The sequence below is a fragment of the Dendrobates tinctorius genome, unplaced genomic scaffold, assembly GCF_039654945.1.
Source record: "Dendrobates tinctorius isolate UK_male_01 unplaced genomic scaffold, ASM3965494v1 ptg000049l, whole genome shotgun sequence".
Classification (NCBI taxonomy): Eukaryota; Metazoa; Chordata; class Amphibia; order Anura; family Dendrobatidae; genus Dendrobates; species Dendrobates tinctorius.
In genome coordinates, this window is record NW_027361717.1 from 6,036,218 (window position 1) to 6,058,539 (window position 22,322).

General features: G+C 47.0%; 1 protein-coding gene across 6 annotated transcripts in view; it reads left to right on the plus strand.

Moving 5' to 3' along the window:
* UGGT1 (UDP-glucose glycoprotein glucosyltransferase 1) overlaps positions 1–22,322 on the plus strand; it is a 138,180-nt gene that overhangs the window by 59,724 nt on the left and 56,134 nt on the right. For 5 of the 6 annotated variants that reach the window (XM_073576459.1, XM_073576460.1, XM_073576458.1 and 2 more), the window contains 3 exons: positions 12,169–12,289; positions 12,684–12,782; positions 14,771–14,794. In XM_073576459.1, the coding sequence (XP_073432560.1) occupies positions 12,169–12,289; positions 12,684–12,782; positions 14,771–14,794 (244 nt within the window). The remainder of the gene's footprint in view (positions 1–12,168; positions 12,290–12,683; positions 12,783–14,770; positions 14,795–22,322) is intronic. The other variant, XM_073576457.1, reaches the window with a different exon arrangement.

The window sequence follows — 22,322 nt, forward strand, 5'->3', positions numbered from 1 at the left end:
CCTGTCTGCATATCTTCAGTTTCCCTCCGCATCAAGGTTTCTACGCTTTGCCATCAACGGTCTACATTTTCATTTTGCATCGCTGCCCATCGGGCTAGCCACTGTCCCCAGAGTGTTCACAAGGGTCATGGCAGTCCCCATGGCCATCCTGCACTCCCGGGGCATAGTCGCATTGCCTTAATTAGACGACCTCTTGGTCAAGAGCCCTTCAAGGCGGGCATGCAAGGAAAGTGTCAGCATCACGCTAGATAGTCTTGCCCGTTTAGGGTGGTTGGTCAACGTATAGAAGTCATCCCTTGTCCCAACCCAGAGGATTTCCTTCTTAGAGATGGTCTTTGACACATTTCGATGGTTGGTAATTCTCCCTCGAGACAAGGCCCTAGCCCTCCGGCAGGGGGTGTGGGTACTGCGCCAACCAGTCCCTCACACCATCCGTTTCCTGCATGAGGATTCTAGGAAAAATGGTGGCGGCAATGGAAGCGACCCCGTTCGCCCAGTTTCACCTTTGCCCCCTGCAGCACGCCCTCTTGTCGTCCTGGGGCAAGAACCCGTCCACGCTCGATCACCGATGTCGGTTGTCCTCTCAGGTCAGACAATCACTAGAGTGGTGGACAACCAGTTCCTCCCTTCTTCAGGGAAAAACCCTTTCCCCCAGATCAGTGGCTGGTGGTCCCAACCGACGCCAGCCTCCTTGGCTGGGGAGCGGTTTTTTGCCACCACACGACCCGGGCACGGTGGTCGACGCAGGAGGCACGCCTCCCGATCAACTTGTTGCAGATACGGGCAATCTGGTTTACTCTACAACGTTTTCATCACCTTCTATCCGGCCGTCCAGTCCGGATCCAGTCGGACAACGCCACGACGGTGGCTCACATAAATCACCAAGGGGGGCACCTGCAGCAGGGCAACCATGCACTGGGTAGGGCACGTTCTTTACTGGGCCGAGAGGAACCACTCAATGATATCGGCGGTCCACATCCCGAGTGTAGAAAACTGGGCGGTAGACTTCCTCAGCCGACAGGGACTTGTGTCCGGGGAATGGTCATTGCACTCCGAGGTCTTTCAGCAGATTTGCCATCGGTGGGGAACACCGGATGTGTATCTGATGGTTTCCAGGGTGAACGCCAAGGTGTCCGTATTGGTCGCCCGGGACCCGCAGGCAATCGCCGTGGATGCGCTGGTTCTGCCATGGAACCTGTTTCGCCTCCCATACCTATTTTCCCTGCTGCCACTACTTCTGAGGGTCATCAAGAAGATCAAGGCAGAGGGGGTGCCAGCGATTCTGCTGGCCCCAGACTGTCCTTGTCGGGCGTGGTATGGAGATCTAGTGCAGCTGCTCGCCGACGTGTCATGGCGACTATCAGAACGCCCAGATCTACTTTCTCAGGGGCCGATCTGCCCCGAACTTAGGGGCCCTGGGTTTGACGGTTTGGCCGTTGAATCTTAAATTTGGACTCAGGCGGGGTTTGGGCACAAAGTGGTTGCTACAATGGTTAGCGCCCAGAAGCCTACTTCGGCACAAAGTTACCACCACACCTGGAAAGTTTTTTTTCTTTGCATGGTGCCGACGCCGCGGTTATTCTCCACTGAGATTCTCTGTCCCTAACATCTTAGTTTTTTGCCAGTTTGGCACAGACTCAGGCTTGGCCCCCAGTTCTCTCAGGAGACAGTTATCGGCTTTATCCGTCCTTTTTCAGTGCAGGATTGCGACCAACCTGCAAGTAAGGACTTTCATCCAGTGGGTCTCCCACTTGGTACCTCCCTATAAGGCACCTATGGATGCCTGAGACCTTAACCTGGTCCTAAGTGTTCTGCAGGAAGCTCCATTTGAGCCGCTTAAGGATGTCTCATTGTCAGACCTTTCCTGGGAGGTGGTGTTCTTGGTAGCTATAACATCACAGGCGGGTCTCTGAGCTGGCAGCATTAGCTTGTCGAGCCCCGTTTCTGACCTTTCACAAGGACAAGGTGGTTCTTAGACCAGCTGCTCCTTTTTTTTGCCAAAAGTCGTTTCCTCGTTTCACATTAATGAGGATATTGTCTTGCCCTCTTTTTGTCCAGCACCGGTACACCGTGTGGAAAAGGCCTTTCATACTTTGGACTTAGTGAGAGCACTCAGGAGGTACGTGTCGTGGATGGCACCCTTTCGTCAGTCAGACTCGCTGTTCGTGCTCCCAGAAGGTCACAGGAAGGGACTTGCTGCCTCAAAATCGACCATAGCCAGATGGATTTGTTTGGCTATTCAGGAGTCCTACCGCATAAGAAGCGCGCTGATTTCAGCAGGGATCAGAGCACACTCTACTCGGGCAGGGGGCGCCACTTGGGCGCTTCAGCACCAGGCGTCGGCGGAACAGGTTTGCAAGACAGCAACCTGGTCCAGCCTGCACGCGTTTACTAAACATTACAATATCCATACTCAGGCTTCAGTAGATGCGAGCCTGGGTAGAAGTATTCTCCAAGCAGCGGTGGTGCACCTTTAGACAGGAGGTGCATGTAGCTTGGATCTGTGAGTCAATTTCCCACCTAGGGACTGCTTTAGGACGTCCCATAGTACCTGTGTCCCCCAATGAGGTGAAGGAAAAACATGGATTTTTTGTGATAACTCACCGTAAAATCCTTTTCTCCTAGACGCTCATTGGGGGACACAGCACCCACCCTGATAGCCAAGTTGGCTTTTGTTTATTTAATTAATATGCTCTCTGTATGAGATTAGGGTGATTATTTTCTAGACAGGTTGTTACCTGCATTAAGGTTGATGTCTAATTTTTGTTTGATCTCCTACTGCTTTTGCACCAAACTGGTTTCCGCCCGCAGTCAGGGCGAGGGTGTATACGGCGGAGGAGGAGCTAACTTCTTATTTTCTCTTAGTGTCAGCCTCCAGGCGGCAGTAGCATACACCCACAGTACCTGTGTCCCCCAATGAGCGTAACATAGTAACATAGTTTTGAAGGCTGAAGGAAGACCTTATGTCCAACTAGTTCAGCCTATTTTTAGTGCAGCTGTTCTGCATTGTTGATCCTGGGGAAGTCAAAAAACCCATAGAGTAGAAGCCAATTTTCTCCATAGGGAAAAAAATTCCTTCCCCCTAAGCTGGGTCAACCATCTACCTATAATATTCTGTTATTCGTAACCTTCTATACTGTTACTCACAAGAAAAGCATCCATTCCTTTCTTAAATTCATTCAGTGAGTTGGCCATCACCACTTCCTCAGGAAGAGAATTCCAGAGCCTCACTGCTCTTACCGTGAAGAACCCTCTTCTATGCTGGTGCAGAAATTGTCTTTTCTCCAAACAAAGAGAATGCCCCCTTGTTCTTGTCACAGTCCTTGGTACAAACAGGTAATTGGAGAGATCTCTGTATTGCCCTCTGTTATACTTGTACATATATATTAAGTCTCCCCTAAGTCTTCTCTTTTCTAGAGTAAATAGACCTAATTTTGATAGCCTTTCTGGGTATTGTAGTGAACCAACTCCATTTATCATTTTAGTAGCCCGCCTTTGAACCCTTTCAAGTTCAGTAATGTCTTTCTTGAGCACCGGTGTCCAAAACTGCACACAATACTCCAAGTGTGGTCTGACGAGTGATTTGTGCAGAGGGAGAATTATGTTTTCATCTCTTGTCTCCAGATCTCTTCTAATGCATCCCATGACCCTATTTGCTTTGGTGGCAGCTGCCTGACACTGGGCACTCCAATTTAGCTTCTTATTGACTAAGATGCCTAAGTCTTTTTCCATGTCTGATTTCCCCAGCAGTTTCCCATTCAGTAAGTAATTATAGCATCTGTTTCTCCTTCCCATGTGCATAACCTTACACTTATCTGTGTTAAGCCTCATTTGCCAGTTTTCAGCCCAATTCTCCAATTTACTCAAGTCTGTCTGTAGTTGCAAACTGTCCTCCTTTGTGTTAACTACCTTACATAGTTTTGTATCATCTGCAAATACTGATATTTTACTGTGTAAGCCATCCACTAGATCATTAATAAATATATGAAATAGTAGGGGGCCGAATACAGAACCCAGTGGTACCCCACTAGTAACCCTGGCCCAATCTGAGTATGCACTATTAATAACCACTCTTTGTTTTATATCACTAAGCCAGCTACCTACCCTTCTACACACATTTTCCCCTAGCCCAAGCTTTCTCATCTTACTTACCAATCTTTTATGTGGGACAGTGTCAAATGCTTTAGAGAAGTCGAGATAAATGACATCCAATGATTCTCCTTGGTCCATTTGAGAGCTTACATCCTCATAGAAGCTGATCAGGTTAGTTTGACAGGAGCGATCCTTCATAAATACATGTTGATATGGAGTTAAACATTTATTAACATTGAGATATTCCATAATGGTATCCCTTAGAAACCCTTCAAAAATTTTACCCACAACAGATGTTAAGCTTACCGGCCTATAGTTTCCAGGTCCCCTTTTTGAATATTGGTACCACATTTGCTTGCCGCCAATCAAAAGGAACAGACCCTGTTTCTATAGAGTCTTTAAATATAAGCAATAGAGGCCTGTCTATCACATTACTTAACTCCCTTAATACCCGAGGGTGAATGCCATCAGGGCCTGGTGATTTGTCAATTTTAATCTTACTAAGGCGGTTCTGCACTTCTTCCTGGGTTAGGCAGGTAATACATAATGGGGAGTTTACATTATCACTCTGCATTTCCCCTGGCAAATCCTTTTCCTGTGTGAACACTGTTGAGAAAAAAGTAAAACATTTGCTTTTCCCACATCGCTCTCTATGATTTCACCCTCATTGTTCTTTAAAAGGCCGACACCATCAATTTTAATCTTTTTACTGTTTATATAATTAAAGAATAGTTTGGGGTATGTTTTACTTTCCTTAGCAATGAGTCTCTCAGTTTCCACTTTTGCTAAATGTATTTGTTTTTTTACACATTTTATTTTTTTCTCTATAACTTTTTAATGCTTCTTCATTGCCTTCTTGTTTTAGCTTCCTAAATGCCTTGTTCTTGTTATTTATTGCCCTTTTTACATCCTTATTTAGCCACATTGGTGTTCTCCTGTTTCTAGCCCTTTTATTTCTGTACGGTATGGCTAGCTCGCAGTGGTTGTGTAAAGCTGATTTAAATATTTCCCATTTATTTTCTGTGCTCCTATTTTTGAGGACATTGTCCCAATCAATTTGGCGAAGGTCCTCTCTAAGCTGATCAAACTTTGCTTTCCTGAAATTCAGCGTTTTTGTAACCCCCTTCCAGGGCACCTTACTGAAGGACAAGTGGAATTGTATTATATTGTGGTCACTGTTCCCTAGGTGCCCATCGACTCGTACTTCTGCTATTCTATCTGGCCTGTTGCTTAAAATTAAGTCCAGAAGGGCTGTCCCTCTAGTTGGGCCCTGCACAAGTTGTGACAGATAATTATCCTTGGTCACTGACAGAAATTGGTTTCCTTTCTGAGATACGCAGGTTTCAGTTTCCCAGTCTATGTCGGGGTAGTTGAAGTCCCCCATAATAATCACCTCATTGTGATTTGCTGCTTTGTCTGTTTGTTTCAATAAGACATTTTCAGTGGTTTCTGTTATATTTGGTGGCTTATAACAAACCCCTATGAGGATTTTATTACTTTTCCCTCTTTGTATCTCCACCCATAGAGACTCCACCTCTTCGTTTTCCTCTTGTATATCTTCTCTTAGTGTGGGCTTTAAAGTGGACTTTATATATATATAGACAGACTCCACCCCCTTTCCTTTTTTTTACGATCCCTCCTAAACAAATCATATCCTTGCAAGTTAGCCGCCCAAGTCATAGCTGTCATCTAACCATGTCTCAGTTATTCCTACTATGTCGTATTTTTCCTCATACATTACCAACTCCAGATCTTCAATCTTATTGGTCAGGCTTCTTGCGTTGGGCAGCATGCAGGAAAGAAGTTTTGCTTCCTTTTTCTTAGCTTCCTTCTGAGTACCCTGTCTTGGGTCCTCTTTACCACATCTAGTATCCTTGATTAGTTTGTCCTTCTGCTGCATGTTCTTGTCTGCTGTTTTTCATCCCATCCCCTCTTCTTGTAGTTTAAAGCCCTCCTGATGAGTGTGGCAAGTCTTCTGGCGAATGTGTTTCCCAGGTTTTGTGAGGTGTATCCCATCTCTTGTGAGAAGTCCATCATAGAGGTAATTCACGCCATGGTCCGAGAATCCAAATCCTTGCTGCCTGCACCACCGTCGTAGCCAGTTGTTCACCTCTAGTATCCTATTCCATCTTCTGATGCCATGGCCATCGACTGGGAGGATTGATGAGAAAACAACCTGTATGTTCCGTTCCTTTATTTTCTTCCCCAGAATTTCAAAGTCTTTGCAGATAGTTGGTAGGTAATTTCTTGCCGTGTCGTTTGTGCCTACATGTATCAGCAGGAAAGGGTAGTCGTCCTTGAATTTGAGGATAGTTGGTATCCTGTTGGCCACATCCTTGATTTTTGCTCCTGGGAGGCAGCATACTTCTCGTGCGGTTATGTCCGGCCTGCAGATAGTTGCCTCCGTGCCTCTTAGTAGTGAGTCGCCCATAACTACCACTCTTCTTTTCTTTCCGGTCGCACTGCTTGTTGCTCGTGAGTGTTTTTGAGTGTCATTTGTTTCCGCTTTTATTGACAGAGTAATTTGTTTTGTTGATAGTGTGTCTTCTCTTGTAGATACGGTATCATCCTGAGCTGTGCCATTTTCGTTCTCCAGCATGAGGGCTTCATATTGGTTGCTAAGCTGTGTGGGTGGTGATGACCACTTGATCCGTTTGCTTCTTTTCATCACATGGCTCCACTTTTCAGCCTCTGTATGTGCTCTGAAGCTTTTCTCACTTTCCAAATCCTGAATGGTTGCTTCTGCTTCATCCAAGAAGTCCTCATGTTCTTTAATTACCTTCAATGTTGCTATTCTTTCTTCCAGTCCCTGCACCTTTTCCTCTAAGAGGGCAACAAGTTTGCACTTCTGACAGGTAAAGTTGAGTTTTTGGGCCGGAAGATCCGTAAACATGTAGCATGTGTTGCAGGTGACCATGTGGATTTTCTTCTCTTCCATATTGCTGATGCAGTCTATGATGGGTGGAAGCTTCCTGCTTCTCCAATCCCTGGTTTTGCGATGTCCTCAAACAGCGAGGCCCGGCAAGTCCCAGCAATCGATCAGCTTAAGGCGACTCTTCTCCTCTTCCCAGAATGCACCGGAAATATGCAGATGAGCTTTCTGCTTCTTCAATCCCTGGTTTTGCGATGTCCTCAAACAGCGAGACCCGGCAAGTCCCAGCGATCGATCAGCTTAAGGCGACTCTTCTCCTCTTCCCAGAATGCACCGGAAATATGCAGATGAGCTTCCTGCTTCTCTAATCCCTGGTTTTGCGATGTCCTCAAACAGCGAGACCCGGCAAGTCCCAGCAATCGATCAGCTTAAGGCGACTCTTCTCCTCTTCCCAGAATGCACCGGAAATATGCAGATGAGCTTCCTGCTTCTCCAATCCCAGAGAAAAGGATTTTACGGTGAGTTATCACAAAAATCCATGTTTTTCACTATTATTTCACCCAGAGTGGAACTACGGCTTTTAGAAATAATGGGACCCTTGCTGTCACCTCCGCAATATCCTTATCGCGTTCTAGAATGTGCCAATTCCAGCGAACAGCAGACCGTATGATACCGTCCATAGGACCAAATTGGAAACAAAAAACATCTCCTATCTCATCTGCAATCAAAACCGCAATTGTTTTCCCTTACCTGATTAACTCTATCGCTAGCCTCATTCAAAAGTTTATTGGGATAGCCCCTTTAGCGGAACCTATTGCACAACTCTTCTGCCTGCTGAGTGCAGCCCTCCTGAGTACTGTTAATCCTCTTCAGTCTTAATAATTGATTGGCTATAAGGAAGGGAGTGTTTTACATGAGCCGGATGGTAGCTATCAAAATGTAGGACGGAATTCGTAGCAGACGGTTTTCGACACACTCTAGTGCAAATCACGCCATCAACAATGCTAATCTGTACAAAGTCATCAAAGGATTCACGAGGTCCATCCCATATCATGAAAATGTCATCCACATAGCGAACATAAATTTTAATATGCCTCAAAAAATTATTTCTCATATTGTACACATAATCCTCCTCCAACAAAGCCAGAAAAAGGTTTGCAAAAGTACATGCCACCGGAGTCCCCATCGCGGTCCCGGTGCACTGCAAAAACCAGGAATCCATGAATTTAAACGCATTGTGTCTTAAAATGAAATCCATGCCCTCACACAAAGTTAACAAAACTATCACTTCTTTTTAATGATCCCAAAATTTTCCTCAAAGCTGCAACACTCAAATCTTGTGGGATCCTTGTGTACAGGCTCTTCACTTCAATGGAGACCAAGGAGAAGCCTGTCTGCCAAGTAATACCCCTTAGAACCCCTAAAAACTCATCAGTGTCCTTTAACCCCTTCCTTACCGATGACTGAATAGTACGTCATCGGTAAGGATCCCCTGCTTTGAGGTGGGCTCCGGCGGTGAGAATCATAAAGTCAGGTTAGATTTAGCATCTAGTGAACCTAGCAAAAAAGCCAAGCAAAAAACAAGTGTGGGATTGCACTTTTTTTTGCAATTTCACCGCACTTGGAATTTTTTTCCCGTTTTCGAGTACACGACATGGTAAAACCAATGGTGTCGTTTAAAAGTACAACTCGTCCTGCAAAAAATAAGCCCTCACATGGCCATATTGACGGAAAAATAAAAAAGTTATGGCTCTGGAAAGAGGGGGAGCGGAAAACGAAAAATCGAAAAAAGCTCCAGGAGTGAAGGGGTTAATATAGGAAAGAATGTCATGCAGCATGCTCTTCGACACCACCCAAGCAAAGATCTTCCTACCCAAGGAAAAATCTCTAGCTCTCATGCACGGAGTATGGTCTCTCAGAGGTTACTCTCCCCGCTCCCTCCACTTCTGCATGAGCATACTAGGCAAGATGGTTGCTTCAATGGAAGTAGTTCCATTTGCTCAGTTTCACTCGCGCCCTCTCCAACTCTTCATTCTGGCGCGATGGGATAAGTCGATCCGTTCCCTGGATCGGGTGGTCTCTTTTCCACTGCGGCTAAAACAGTCCCTGATATGGTGGGAGCGTTCTCAGTCGATCCATCTCGGGAGGTCTTTCCTTCCCATTCATTGGAAGCTAGTAACAACGGACACTAGCCTTTTTGGCTGGGGAGCAGTGTTCGAAGATTTGACGGTCCAGGTTCAGAGGTCAAGCTCAGGAATCTTCCCTCCCCATCCACATTCTAGAACTCTGAGCAATATTTCTTTCCCTGATACATTGGCAGGAGCTCCTTCACAGATGTCTGATTTGAGTCCAGTCCGACAACGCCACAGCGTTGATGGCGTACATCAACCACCAAGGGGGAACTCGAAGTTGGGCAGTGATGTCCGAGGTCGCTCGGATCTTATCTTGGGCCGAGCAGAATGTTCCAGCAATTTCCACGGTCCACATAACAGGAGTCGAAAACTGGGCGGCAGACTTTCTCAGCCGAGAATGGCTCGCTGCCGGCGAGTGGTCTTTGAATCCATCAATCTTTCACAGGATTTGCTTCAGATGGGGGACTCTGGACGTCGACCTAATAGCATCCATAGTCAACCACAGAGTTCCGCCGTTTGTGTCCAGATCTTGCGACCCGCTAGCAATTGGATTTGATGCGCTAGCGATATCTTGGGCACAGTTCTCCCTTCTGTACCTATTTCCACCTCTACTGCTAATCCCCAGGGTAGTCAAAAAGATAAAACCAGAGGGAATTCCCGTAATCCTCATCGCCCCAGATTGGCTGCAAAGACCCTGGTACGCCGAGTTAGTCAACCTTCTAGCGGACAAGCCATGGAGACTTCCGGATCGCCTTGACCTTTTGTCGCAGGGGCCCCTCTTCCACCAGAGTTCTCAGTCGCTCAATTTAACAGCATGGCTGTTGAAGCTGGGGGTTTTAAATCGGCTGGGTTCTCCGACCAGGTCATCCAAACTATGATTAAAGCAAGGAAGCCTTCGTCTTCCCAAATTTACCACCAAACTTGGAAAGCATACTTCCGCTGGTGTGAAGCTCACCAAACCGCTCCAATGGGGTTTCAGAAATCCCATCCATCTTGTCCTTCCTACAGTCGGTCTGGAGTCCGGACTGTCCCTTAGTTCTATTAAGGGACAGGTATCGACTCTGTCAGTCCTGTTCCAAAGGAACTTGGCCAGTCGCCGACAGCTCAAAACATTCATCCAGGAAGTTGCTCACTCCGTTCGCCCCTACCAGCACCCAGTGGATCCCTGGGATCCTAATTTGGTACTCGACGTCTTACAGGAGTCTCCGTTTGAACCACTGCGTGAGATCTCTCCCACATTCCTTTCCTGGAAGGTTGCTTTCCTGGTTGCTATCACTTCAATCAGATGGGTCTCTGAGCTAGCAGCGCTCTCTTGTCATTCTCCTTAACTGATCTTTCACCAGGACAAGGTGGTTCTACGTCCGGTTCCATCCTTTCTTCCCAAGGTGGTTTCCGGGTTTCATCTGAATGAGGACATTGTGCTTCCATATTTTTGTCCATCTCCTCCTCACCCCCGAGAGCGGTCGTTGGACAAACTGGATCTAGTGAGAGCTCTATGTGTTTATCTGTCCAGGACTGAGCCTTTCCGGCGCTCAGATTCTCTGTTCATCATCCCAGAGGGTTCCCGAAGGGGTCTCTCTGCGACCCGGTCTACCATTGCTCGATGGATCCGTTCCAATGTTCTGAAATCTTACCGTCTAAGAGGTGGAGCACAGCCACTGAGGATTACGGCATACTGCACGTGTTTGGTAGGGGCCTCCTGGGTAGTCCGCCATCAGGAATCGGCCTCGCAGCTCTGCAAAGCTGCTACATGGGCTTCCATTCATACCTTTACTAAGTTCTCCAGGGTTCACACTCATGCTTCATCTGATGCGAACCTTGGTAGAAAGGTCCTGCAAACGGCAGTGGCCTGAGCTCTGACTTTAAGGTATTCTTCTTCCCACCCTCTGGACTGCTTTGGGACGTCACCTGGTTTCCTGTGTCCCCCAATGAAGCGAGAGAAAGCAAAATTTTGGGTACTCACCGTAATATCTTTGTCTCAGAGCCTTCATTGGGGGACACAGCACCCACCCTTGTTTATTGTTGTATCAGGTTCTGCTGTTATCTGTTACATTGTTTCTGTTACGTTCTCTGCTTCTACTGCTTTCTCACTAACTGATTAGCCTTCATCCACTTGGTGGGTATATACTGCTGGGGAGGAGCTAACCCTATTTTTGCATAGTGTCAACCTCCTAGTGGCAGCAACATACACCCATGGTCTCCTGTGTCCCCCAATGAAGGCTCCGAGAAAAAGATTTTACAGTGAGTACCCAAAATCTTGCTTTTTTTTTTATTTGTAATCATTTAAATCTCTCAGGAGGATTTCTGACTCACTACAGGATCTGGGGAATCTGCTCCAGACATAGTGAGGGCATCGGGCCTCTGATCTTACATGGATATTGGGCCTATAAAATGTTCACACCACTAATCTAATCCAATTAAGGATTCCTTCTCTGAGCTCAGTTTGTTTATTTAAATGTTCATTTATTATGCCATGCCTCTGTGTTTTTTTTTTTTTTTGTTTCGTGCATATATTTGTGTTTCTTCAGATACTTTGTCATACCATGCCTGAGGAAGAGACCTAAGAAGGCTTGAAAGCTTGCTTTCTAACATCATTTATTTTATTTGTGTTAGCCAATAAAAGTTATCATAACTTCAATATTATCTTGCTTTTCCCCATGAGAGCATTCTTCTGCCTCCTCAGTGACACTTGCAAGTAGTCGGGTGTAGTCTGCTGAAGACGAACAGACTTTTTTTCTTCAAGGTTGTAATTCCCAGTGTCAGCCTCCTGGTGGCAGTAACGTACACCTATTGTTTCCTGTGTCCCCAAATGAAGTCCCCAAGAAAGGGGGTCTGTGCTGACATTGTCTTCAGTCACCCTTTATACATTGTAATTGGAAGACTGAAATGAGGAATATTGGTGCGTTCTTAGGACTCTAATGAATTATTTTGGCAATTCTTGAGCTGAGCGCGGTTTGAGGGGTTCATTTAGCATTTCGTTATACATTACTGACAACTGTCCTCTTCTCGTCATGCATGGAATCTGCACGGATCCGAACACACTTTATACACTTTGTTATTCTCCTTAAATAGGGGGAACTGACCAACGATCACGATGTTGTGGATCACATCATGGCTCAGAATAATGTAGTTCCCCGGATTAACCTGCGGATCCTGGACATGGAGCGGCAATACCTGGACCTCACAGCCATCAGTAAGTCACTGCATACATTTCTAGAAAGCATGGAGTCAAAAGGACCCAGATCTAGCGGAGAGGCAATTACTGGTTCATTAGAGCTTATGCCAGAAATTATAGCACAAATGTACAACTCCTCATAGCGGACATAGATGGCACAGCCTGGCCTGCCGACAGCCACGGTCTTCATTCTGAAAGCGCTGACCATTTATACCATTTGTTGCATGTATTGGTCGATTCCTCATCTCTGCTTGCAGTCATTGAATTGTAACCAGATTCTCAAGATCTATCTTGAACTTATTGCTTGTTATATAATTTATTTTTAATGAACCCCAGCATATAGTAATATATTGTCGCTCCTGTCTTCATTATGGTTCTGCACGTTCCTCATGATGACTTCTGTGGTTCACAGATAACTTCTATGTGGATGATTATGCCAGGTTTAGCGTATTGGACTCCGATGCGAAGAGCGCAGCCATAGCCAACAGCATGCACTACCTGACTAAGAAAGGTGAGAGGAGAGGCGTCTCCAGACATGGAGCCATTGTCACTGATCACAAAGGTGGGGACTTCTATTAATAAGGTTGTCAGGGGTAATCCTGGGGTCAGTAGTACTTACAGTACCCACGGTCTTTATGTGCCCATATATAATACCCGTTCACCTCCAGTGCATCGAGCCTTACAGTACCATGGTCTTTATGTGGCCATATAATACCCGTTCACCTCCAGGGCATCGAGCCTTACAGTACCATGGTCTTTATGTGCCCTTATAATACCAGTGCACATCCAGGGCGTCGAGCCTTACAGTACTGTGGTCTTTATGTGCCCATATAATACCCGTTCACCTCCAGGGCATCGAGCCTTACAGTACTGTGGTCTTTATGTGCCCATATAATACCCGTTCACCTCCAGGGCGTCGAGCCTTACAGTACTGTGGTCTTTATGTGCCCATATAATACCTGTGCACCTCCAGGGCGTCGAGCCTTACAGTACCATGGTCTTTATGTGCCCATATATAATACCCGTTCACCTCCAGGGCATCGAGCCTTACAGTACCATGGTCTTTGTGTGGCCATATAATACCCGTTCACCTCCAGGGCATCGAGCCTTGCAGTACTGTATTCTATATGTGCCCTTATAATACCCGTTCACCTCCAGGGCGTCGAGCCTTACAGTACTGTGGTCTTTATGTACCCATATAATACCTGTGCACCTCCAGGGCGTCGAGCCTTACAGTACTGTGGTCTTTATGTGCCCATATAATACCTGTGCACCTCCAGGGCGTCGAGCCTTACAGTACCATGGTCTTTATGTGCCCATATATAATACCCGTTCACCTCCAGTGCATCGAGCCTTACAGTACCATGGTCTTTATGTGGCCATATAATACCCGTTCACCTCCAGGGCATCGAGCCTTACATTACCATGGTCTTTATGTGGCCATATAATACCCGTTCACCTCCAGGGCATCGAGCCTTACAGTACCATGGTCTTTATGTGGCCATATAATACCCGTGCACCTCCAGGACGTCGAGCCTTACAGTACTGTGGTCTTTATGTGCCCATATAATACCTGTGCACCTCCAGGGCGTCGAGCCTTACAGTACCATGGTCTTTATGTGGCCATATAATACCTGTGCACCTCCAGGACGTCGAGCCTTACAGTACCATGGTCTTTATGTGGCCATATAATACCTGTGCACCTCCAGGGCGTCGAGCCTTACAGTACTGTGGTCTTTATGTGCCCATATAATACCTGTGCACCTCCAGGGCGTCGAGCCTTACAGTACTGTGGTCTTTATGTGCCCATATAATACCCGTGCACCTCCAGGACGTCGAGCCTTACAGTACTGTGGTCTTTATGTGCCCATATAATACCCGTGCACCTCCAGGACGTCGAGCCTTGTAGTACTGTGGTCTTTATGTGCCCATATAATACCTGTGCACCTCCAGGACGTCGAGCCTTACAGTACTGTGGTCTTTATGTGCCCATATAATACCTGTGCACCTCCAGGGCGTCGAGCCTTACAGTACTGTGGTCTTTATGTGCCCATATAATACCCGTGCACCTCCAGGACGTCGAGCCTTACAGTACTGTGGTCTTTATGTGCCCATATAATACCCGTGCACCTCCAGGACGTCGAGCCTTACAGTACTGTGGTCTTTATGTGCCCATATAATACCCGTGCACCTCCAGGGCATTGAGCCTTACAGTACTGTGGTCTTTATGTGCCCTTATAATACCCGTTCACCTCCAGGGCATCGCGCCTGAGGACAGTGTAAAGTAATAGTCGTCTTATATATAATGTCACAATGTGACTCCCAGGAAAGGCTTTATTCATATAACTATACATCCCTGTCCATGTGTTCTCACCGACGGCTTTTGTCTGGTTCCACCATGAACGTTTGTCCTGCGTCTGTATCTGTGGGTCGGGGGCCATTTATTTTATTCTTCTCTCTCATGTCTCCTCTACTTCTTTGTCTCTTTGTCTGGTCCAGGAATGTCCTCCCGGGAGATTTATGGTAATCTTCGCTCTTTTTTTGTTTCCTATTTCTGTGCATGGTTTGCTTCACCTGGTGCAGTTATCTTCTCATTTTACAGGATATAAAATAAATGCGTCATATGGGCCTAAAATAGTGAACAAATAGTCTATTTAGCGCCTTTTCCTCCGATATCCCGCCACACCGAGGCACGGCTCGTTCTGCAGCAGCCACGTCAGGTGGTGAAACAGCACCGCCATGTAACGAGCGGCAAGGTGATTGGGGAGAATAAACGTAGTACATTTATTTATGGCCATTATTTTATATCTTGCACATTTTCTTTAAAGCGAATCAGTCAGCTGATTTCACAATGTGGACTGCTTATATTATAAAATGGCTCCCTTAGACTGAATGAGGCTGGTGTGTTTACTTTGACAATTAGTATCAGAGTGACTATGTATGTAAACCAATCTCTATGTTCTTAGCCTGATTTACAGCTCCTCAATGACCCTCCTCCCTGCTGACGTTTCACACTGCCCAGTACAAGCTGCAGCTGTCAGTCAGGCTGGGTGGTCGGACACTGAATACACTTGAGCTCTTCCATTCTTTTGCTGGACTCATAAAATTGTCTTAGGCCTGTTTCACACTTCCGTTTTTGTGTCCGCCAAACGGATCCGTTTCCGTTTTTTTGACGGAAACTGATGCAAACGGATCCGTTTTTAAAAAAACGGATCCGTTTTTTTTGACGGATCCGCGGTAACCACTAATGGAAGTCTATGGGACAAAAAAAACGGATCCTGCAAAAAATGGCGGATCCGTTTTTTTACGGAAACCAACGGATTTTGACGGATTTGAAAAAACGGAAGTGTGAAACAGGCCTTAGTATCATGATTATTCAGCCACACTGCCTGGCTTGTAAAAGTAAGTACACCAGCCTTGTCAGGTCTAACAGATCTCTGCAATAATGTATGCAGTTTGTTTTGTGAATTCTGTCAAATCTGCGTTAATGTGCATGCCGCTCTACTACCTGCATGTGGCACCTCTGAACTCTCCTATCTGCATGGCATGTAACCTGGGCATTTTCTTTCCCGTCACCTAATAGTGGGGTCTGTCGAGTTCTGCCGAGATGTCCATTGTCTTGATAGGCAGAATAGTGCTGCTCTGTTTCTCTCATTAATAACATTGGAGGATACATGGCCGCTAGGAGGCTGACACTAGGCAGTAAAGATGGGCTTTACCTTAGACACCGGGCAGTTCACTTTTAGCTTAAAGGCGTTTTTACCATCTTCATAGATGTTGGATAGTCCTTGTAAAAACAATCACTATTGCAACTTACTGCTTCTTAACCCCTTCATGACGGAGGTATTTTTGGTTTTGCGTTTTCGTTTTTCATTCCCCTTCTATTTTTCCGTCAATATGGCCATGTGAGGGCTTGTTTTTTGGAGGACGAGTTGAACTTTTGAACAACACCATTGGTGTTACCATGTTGTGTACTCGAAAACAGGAAAAAAATTTCAAGTGCGGTGATATTGCAAAAAAAGTGCAATTCCACAGTTTTTTTTTTTTTTTTTATGCCGTGTTCACTAAATGCTAAAACTGACTCACTATTATGATTCTCCAGGTCATTACAAGTTCATGGACACCAAACATGTCTATGTTCTTTTTTTATCTAAGTGGTGAAAAAAAATTCTAAAGTTTGTTAAAAAAAAAAAATTGCGCCATTTTCAAATACCCATAGCGTCTCCATTTTTCGGGTTGGGTGAGGGCTTATTTTTTGCGTGTCAAGCTGACATTTTTATTGATATAATTTTGGTTGCAGATACGATCTTTTGATCGCCCGTTATTGCATTTTAATGCAATGTCGCGTTGACCAAAAAAAACTTAATTCTGGCGTTTTAACTTTTTTTTTCTCACTACGCTGTTTAGCAATCAAGTTAATCCTTTTTGTATATTGATAGATCAGGCAATTCTGAATGTGGCTATACCAAAATGTGTATGCTTGATATTTTTTTATTGTTTTATTTTGAATGGGGCGAAAGGGGGGGGTGATTTGAACTTTTATATTTTCTCCTACGCCTCACTGGGGGACACAGAGACAGTGGTGTTATGCTGCTTGCCACTAGGAGGACACTAAGTAAACCAGAAAAAAAGTTAGCTCCTCCCCTGCAGTATACACCCTCTCGCTGGATGAGATATCTCCAGTTCTTGCTTAGTGTCTATAGGAGGCTCAGACCCCACCGTTTTTATGTTATTTTTGATTTTTCTGCAAATTTTTATTTTTTAATTAACGGAGTGAAGGGGGCGACGGTTACTTTCTACGGCCAGCTCTCCCTCAAACAAACAACAGGCAAGCACGTGGAGTATACCTCCCTGTAAACTTTCCTGCGACAATTGGGGCTGATTCCTCTGGCGATGATGGCGATGATCCTTACGGTCCCGGTAATCCACGGATACGAGGGCAATGCATGGCGTGCAATGGAGAAGACTGGAACAGCGCTTCCGAATGCCCTGAATCAGCCCCATAGCTCTCCATCTCCCTGCCATAGGGAGGATCCATTGAGCATACCCCTTTAAGAACTCCTCCCGCTCTGCTACATCAGCCCAGGAGGATGAGAAGACCTGCATAGATGGCCTCGGACAGCGCGGCCTGCCGAGCACTGGAGTGGAGGTATGAGGTTGGGTCCTGGTCCCCGGGAGAAGCGCTGACTTAGCATCAGCAGCGGTGCATCGGCGCCCCCCCGTGCCCCCCCCCCGCTCTCGGCGCTCAGGTAGGCCAAAAATTTAGTGCTTTTCTGGCCTACTAGGCCGCAATTTGAATAGCGCCGCCCACGCTGCCACTGCCCCCGGCGCCTACCGCGGGTAGGCCAAAAATTTAGTCCCCGGCTTTTCCGGCCCACTAGGCCGCAATTTGAATAGCGCCGCCCGCGCTAACGTCGCCGCCCCCCCTTTTCTTGGCGCCTCTCATTCCTTACGAGACGCGCAATTCTAATCTCGGGGGCCATGTCTTTTACCTCAGCCTGCTCTGGACACGAGCTGTGAGGCGGGCACTCTGCCGGATACCGGGTGACACCACAGGGCCACCGCTATTCCTCCCGGGGGACACAGCACAGGACCGTGGGTAAGCTGCATCTGCCCTCAGATTAAAGCTTAACCCCTTCCCGGCACATTCCCTGCAGCTGCAGACAGACTCTGTCGTTAACCCTTTCAGGAGCGCTATGTCTCAATCTAAGGAAGCTAAACGGGCTGCTAAGAAGCACACTGCGTTTTTTACCGTGTGTACCACTTGCATGTCTGCCTTACCCAGTGCACAGACTAATCCGTTATGCCTGCGCTCAAACGCCCCTCGCCGCCGCTGCTGACGGGCCTCCTGCGTTTAGTACCCCTGAGTGGGCTGTGTCCCTGTCACGGTCGGTGGAGTCTCTTACCCAGGCTATATTCTCCCTCCGGGAGGACTCTTTAAGTCAGAAAGCGTCCTTACCTCCTGAGGAGAGGGTTCTGGCGTCGGCAGGGAACCATCCACCAGCAGGGGCCGTACTCGATCAAGGGATGGTCAGGTCTCTAGAAAGCGAACCCATGACGCGTCCCCTAGTTCCGTTTGCGCCTCAGCATCGGCGACTCCTGTCTCTCGCTCTCCCTCTCCTGAGGTTCATAGCGAGCACAACTCTGAATTCGAATCTGACACGTCAGCCCCTCAGAATCTTCCAACTGATCAAGAGTCGCTTGATTCTCTTATAGAATCAGTCAACAGGATTCTGAAGTTGGATGAGGAAAATATTCCCGCTCCAGCACACCCTATCTCATTTAAGAAAAACAAGCGTGTGCGCAGGTTATTTACCAGCCTTCCAGAGTTTACGGAAATTGTCCAGAAACATAGGGATCGTCCGCATAAGCGGTTCACAGGGCAAAAGTCTACTCAGGCTAAATACCCTTTTGATCCAGACCTAATGAAGGATTGGTTACAGTCCCCTCTGGTGAACCCTCCTGTATCGCATCTTGCTTCTAAAACGCTCCTATCCGTTTTTGAGGGTTCCTCAGTCAGAAACCCCTCCGATCGTCAAATTGACTACCTTGCCCGTTCATTTTTTTTTTTTTTTTTTTTAAGCTTCAGGAGCAGCACTTTTTCCATCTTTCGCGACAATTTGGGTCACTAAGGCAATGGCCACTTGGGCAGAAGTCTTGATTAATTCCTTCCAGGGCACCAATCTTCCTCTGGAGGCATCCACTGTCGCCAGGCAGATAATTCACGCAGCGGACTTTGTAGTGGATGCTTGCGCTGCTCAAACTGCCGCTAATGCGATCTCCATTAGAAGAGCCCTATGGCTCCGCGACTGGTGGGCGGATGCCACATCTAAAAGATCGTTGACTTCTCTCCCTTTTCAAACGGGTCGTCCTTTTGGAGAGAAACTGGACCAGCTAATTTCTGATACTACCTGGGGAAAAGGTAAATTCCTTCCTCAACAAAAGGCTGTTCGGCCGTTTCGCAACCAACAGCCGACGCGTTTTCGATCTTTTCGCAACAATTCCGGTTGGTCCTCCTCTACCTTCTCTTCCGGATCAGGTCAGTCCCCACACGGAGACAGAGGCTCCCAGGTGTCATACAGACCTAACCGCTCTTGGAAACCCAGGCCTAGGGCTTCTGGATCTAGGGGACCCAGATCTCATAGATCTACCCAATGACTTGTTGCGGTATCCAGCGGGCACCGACAAAGTAGGCGGTCGCCTACTTTCCTTCAGCCACACCTGGCTCGCGGTCGTCCATGACAAGTGGGTCAGTTAGCTGGTGTCCTCCGGATACAAGATAGAATTTTTTTTCTCCCCCTCCAACTCAGTTTTTCCTTTCCTCTCCCCCCAAGAAAAAGACAAGAGCCTTCCTTCGGGCTGTTCAGGCTCTGCTAAGGGACGGAGTCATCATTGCGGTCCCTCATCACGAAAGGTTCAGGGGATTTTATTCAGACATTTTTTTTGGTTCCAGAAAAAGGACGGGACGATGCGACCCATTCTGGATCTCAAACTGTTAAATCAGTTTGTCAAGGTACGGCGATTCCGAATGGAATCTCTCCGATCAGTTGTCGCTTCCATGGAAAAAGGAGAGTTCCTAGCATCCATCAACATCAAGGACGCTTATCTTCACATTCCGATCTGCCCATCCCACCAGCAGTTCCTGCGTTTTGCAATTCACGAGGACACTTCCAGTTCGTTGCCTTGCCCTTCGGACTCGCCACCGCCCCAAGGGTCTTTACCAAGGTCATGGCGGCTGTCATGGCCATTCTCCACTCTAGGGGAGTAGTGGTGTTACCGTATCTGGACGACCTTCTCATCAAGGGTCCGTCCCTTCCAGCCTGCGAGGAATCCGTGGATATAACACTAAATACACTTTCTCACCTGGGGTGGAAAATAAACTTCAAAAAGTCTTTCCGAAAAGCGGCTCAGCAGATTTCCTTTTTAGGAATGACCTTGGTCACTTCCCACGGGTTGGTCATTCTCCCTCCAGAAAAGACCCAAGCCTTACAACAGGCAGCGCGGACTCTTTCCCGTCCAGTTTCTCACTCCTCCCTTCGTTTCAGCATGAGAGTTCTCGTAAAGATGGTGGCTGCGATGGAAGCAGTTCCATTTGCACAGTTCCATCTCCGTCCCTTACAACATGCGTTGCTGTTAGCTTGGGACAAGAACCCGTTTTCCCTGGACCGTCGGATCCTTCTGTCCCTGCGGGTCAGGCAAGCCCTCAGGTGGTGGACACTGAGGTCCTCCCTGAATCAAGGGAGGTCTTTTCTCCCAGTAAGATGGTTGGTAGTAACAACCGACGCAAGTCTTCTCGGCTGGGGTGCGGTCTTTCGTCACCACACGGCACAGGGTCGTTGGTCAACCCGAGAGTCATGTCTCCCCATCAACATTTTGGAGATACGAGTGATCAGATTAGGCCTGTTTCACATTTCCGTAATTTGACGGCCGGCCAAATCCGCCAGATCCATTAAGTACGGATCCGTTTCCGTCGTGTGGCAAACGTATGTCACCGGATCCGTGTATTTGACGGATCCGCTGGAGTCGGCATGCAGGGAAAAGTTAAAGGAACTGCGGTCTGGAGGAAGGAGAGAGAGAGATCCCGGTACGGCATTTCATGGTTAAATGCTTCCCGGAGTAAGCTTCCGGGCATGCGCACTTCAAAATAGCGGACCGTCAAAGAAAAAAACCGTTGCAGGGTCCGTCTCATCCGCCCGGGAGACGCTAAAATCTTGGCGGATACGTCAAAAAACGGGTGGGACGGACGACTGTCAGTCAAGATCCTCCACTAATGTAAGTCTATGGGGGGGGGAAACGGATCCGCCCCTTTTTTGGCGGATCCGTTTTTTAAAAAAATTGGCGGATTTTGACTGACGTCAAAAAAACGGAAGTGTGAAACAGGCCTTAGCTTTACGGCGTTTCCACCATCTCCTCGCAGGTCACCCCATCAGGATCCAATCCGAAAACGCCACAGCTGTAGCGTATATCAACCGCCAGGGAGGTACCCGGAGCAGGATGGCCATGCTCCCGTACATTCCCCCCCCTCTTCCCTTGCTTCCGAGGGTCATCAAGAAGATCAGAGCGGAGTGAGTACCAGTGATCCTAAAAGAGGAAAAGAATCATGCAAAAAAATAGGATCACCACACAGTATCAATTGGTACAAACTAAGAGCAAATTTTATTAATGATAAGCCAAAAAAGAGCACACATTTAAAAACATTTAAAACATCCAAAAGATCATAAATGGACTCTCCAAAAGATGACCGAATATAACATAATAGGAACGAGCCTGTCCCAGCAGGGATTAAGGCGCACTTTACCCGCTCAGTGGGCGCCTTGTGGGCCATTCGGCACCAGGCGTCGGCAGAACATGTCTGCAAGGCTGCGACTTGGTCCAGTCTACATACTTTTACAAGACATTACCAAATTCATTCTCAGGCCTCTGCGGATGCAGCTCTCGGCAGACGCAGCCTGCAATCGAAAGTACCTCAGTGTTGACTCAGTGGTACATGAGGTATTAGCAGACGTATGCTCCCCACCCAGGGACTGCTTTAGGACGTCCCACTGTCTGTGTCCCCCAGTGAGGCGTAGGAGAAATAGGGATTTTTGTGTACTCACTGTAAAATCCTTTTCTCCGAGCCAGTCATTGGGGGACACAGCACCCACCCTGTTTAGCCTATTGGCTCACTGTAGCATTCTTAGGTTTTGACATAATTATGGTTATTGTTGACTGTTTATGCTCCTACTGCTTTTTTCACCGAACTGGAGAAATCTCAGCCAGCGAGAGGGTGTATACTGCAGGGGAGGAGCTAACTTTTTTTCTGGTTTACTTAGTGTCCTCCTAGTGGCCAGCAGCATAACACCGCTGTCTCTGTGTCCCCCAATGATTGGCTCGGAGAAAAGGATTTTACGGTGAGTACACAAAAACCCCTATTTTTTTTTTTAAATATTTTTAAAACTTTTTTTTTTTTTTTTTTTTTTTTACTTTTGGCGTGCTTCAATGGGAGACTAGAAGCTGGCATAACCCGATCGGCTCTGCTACATACAGGCGATGATCAAAACAACTGACATGA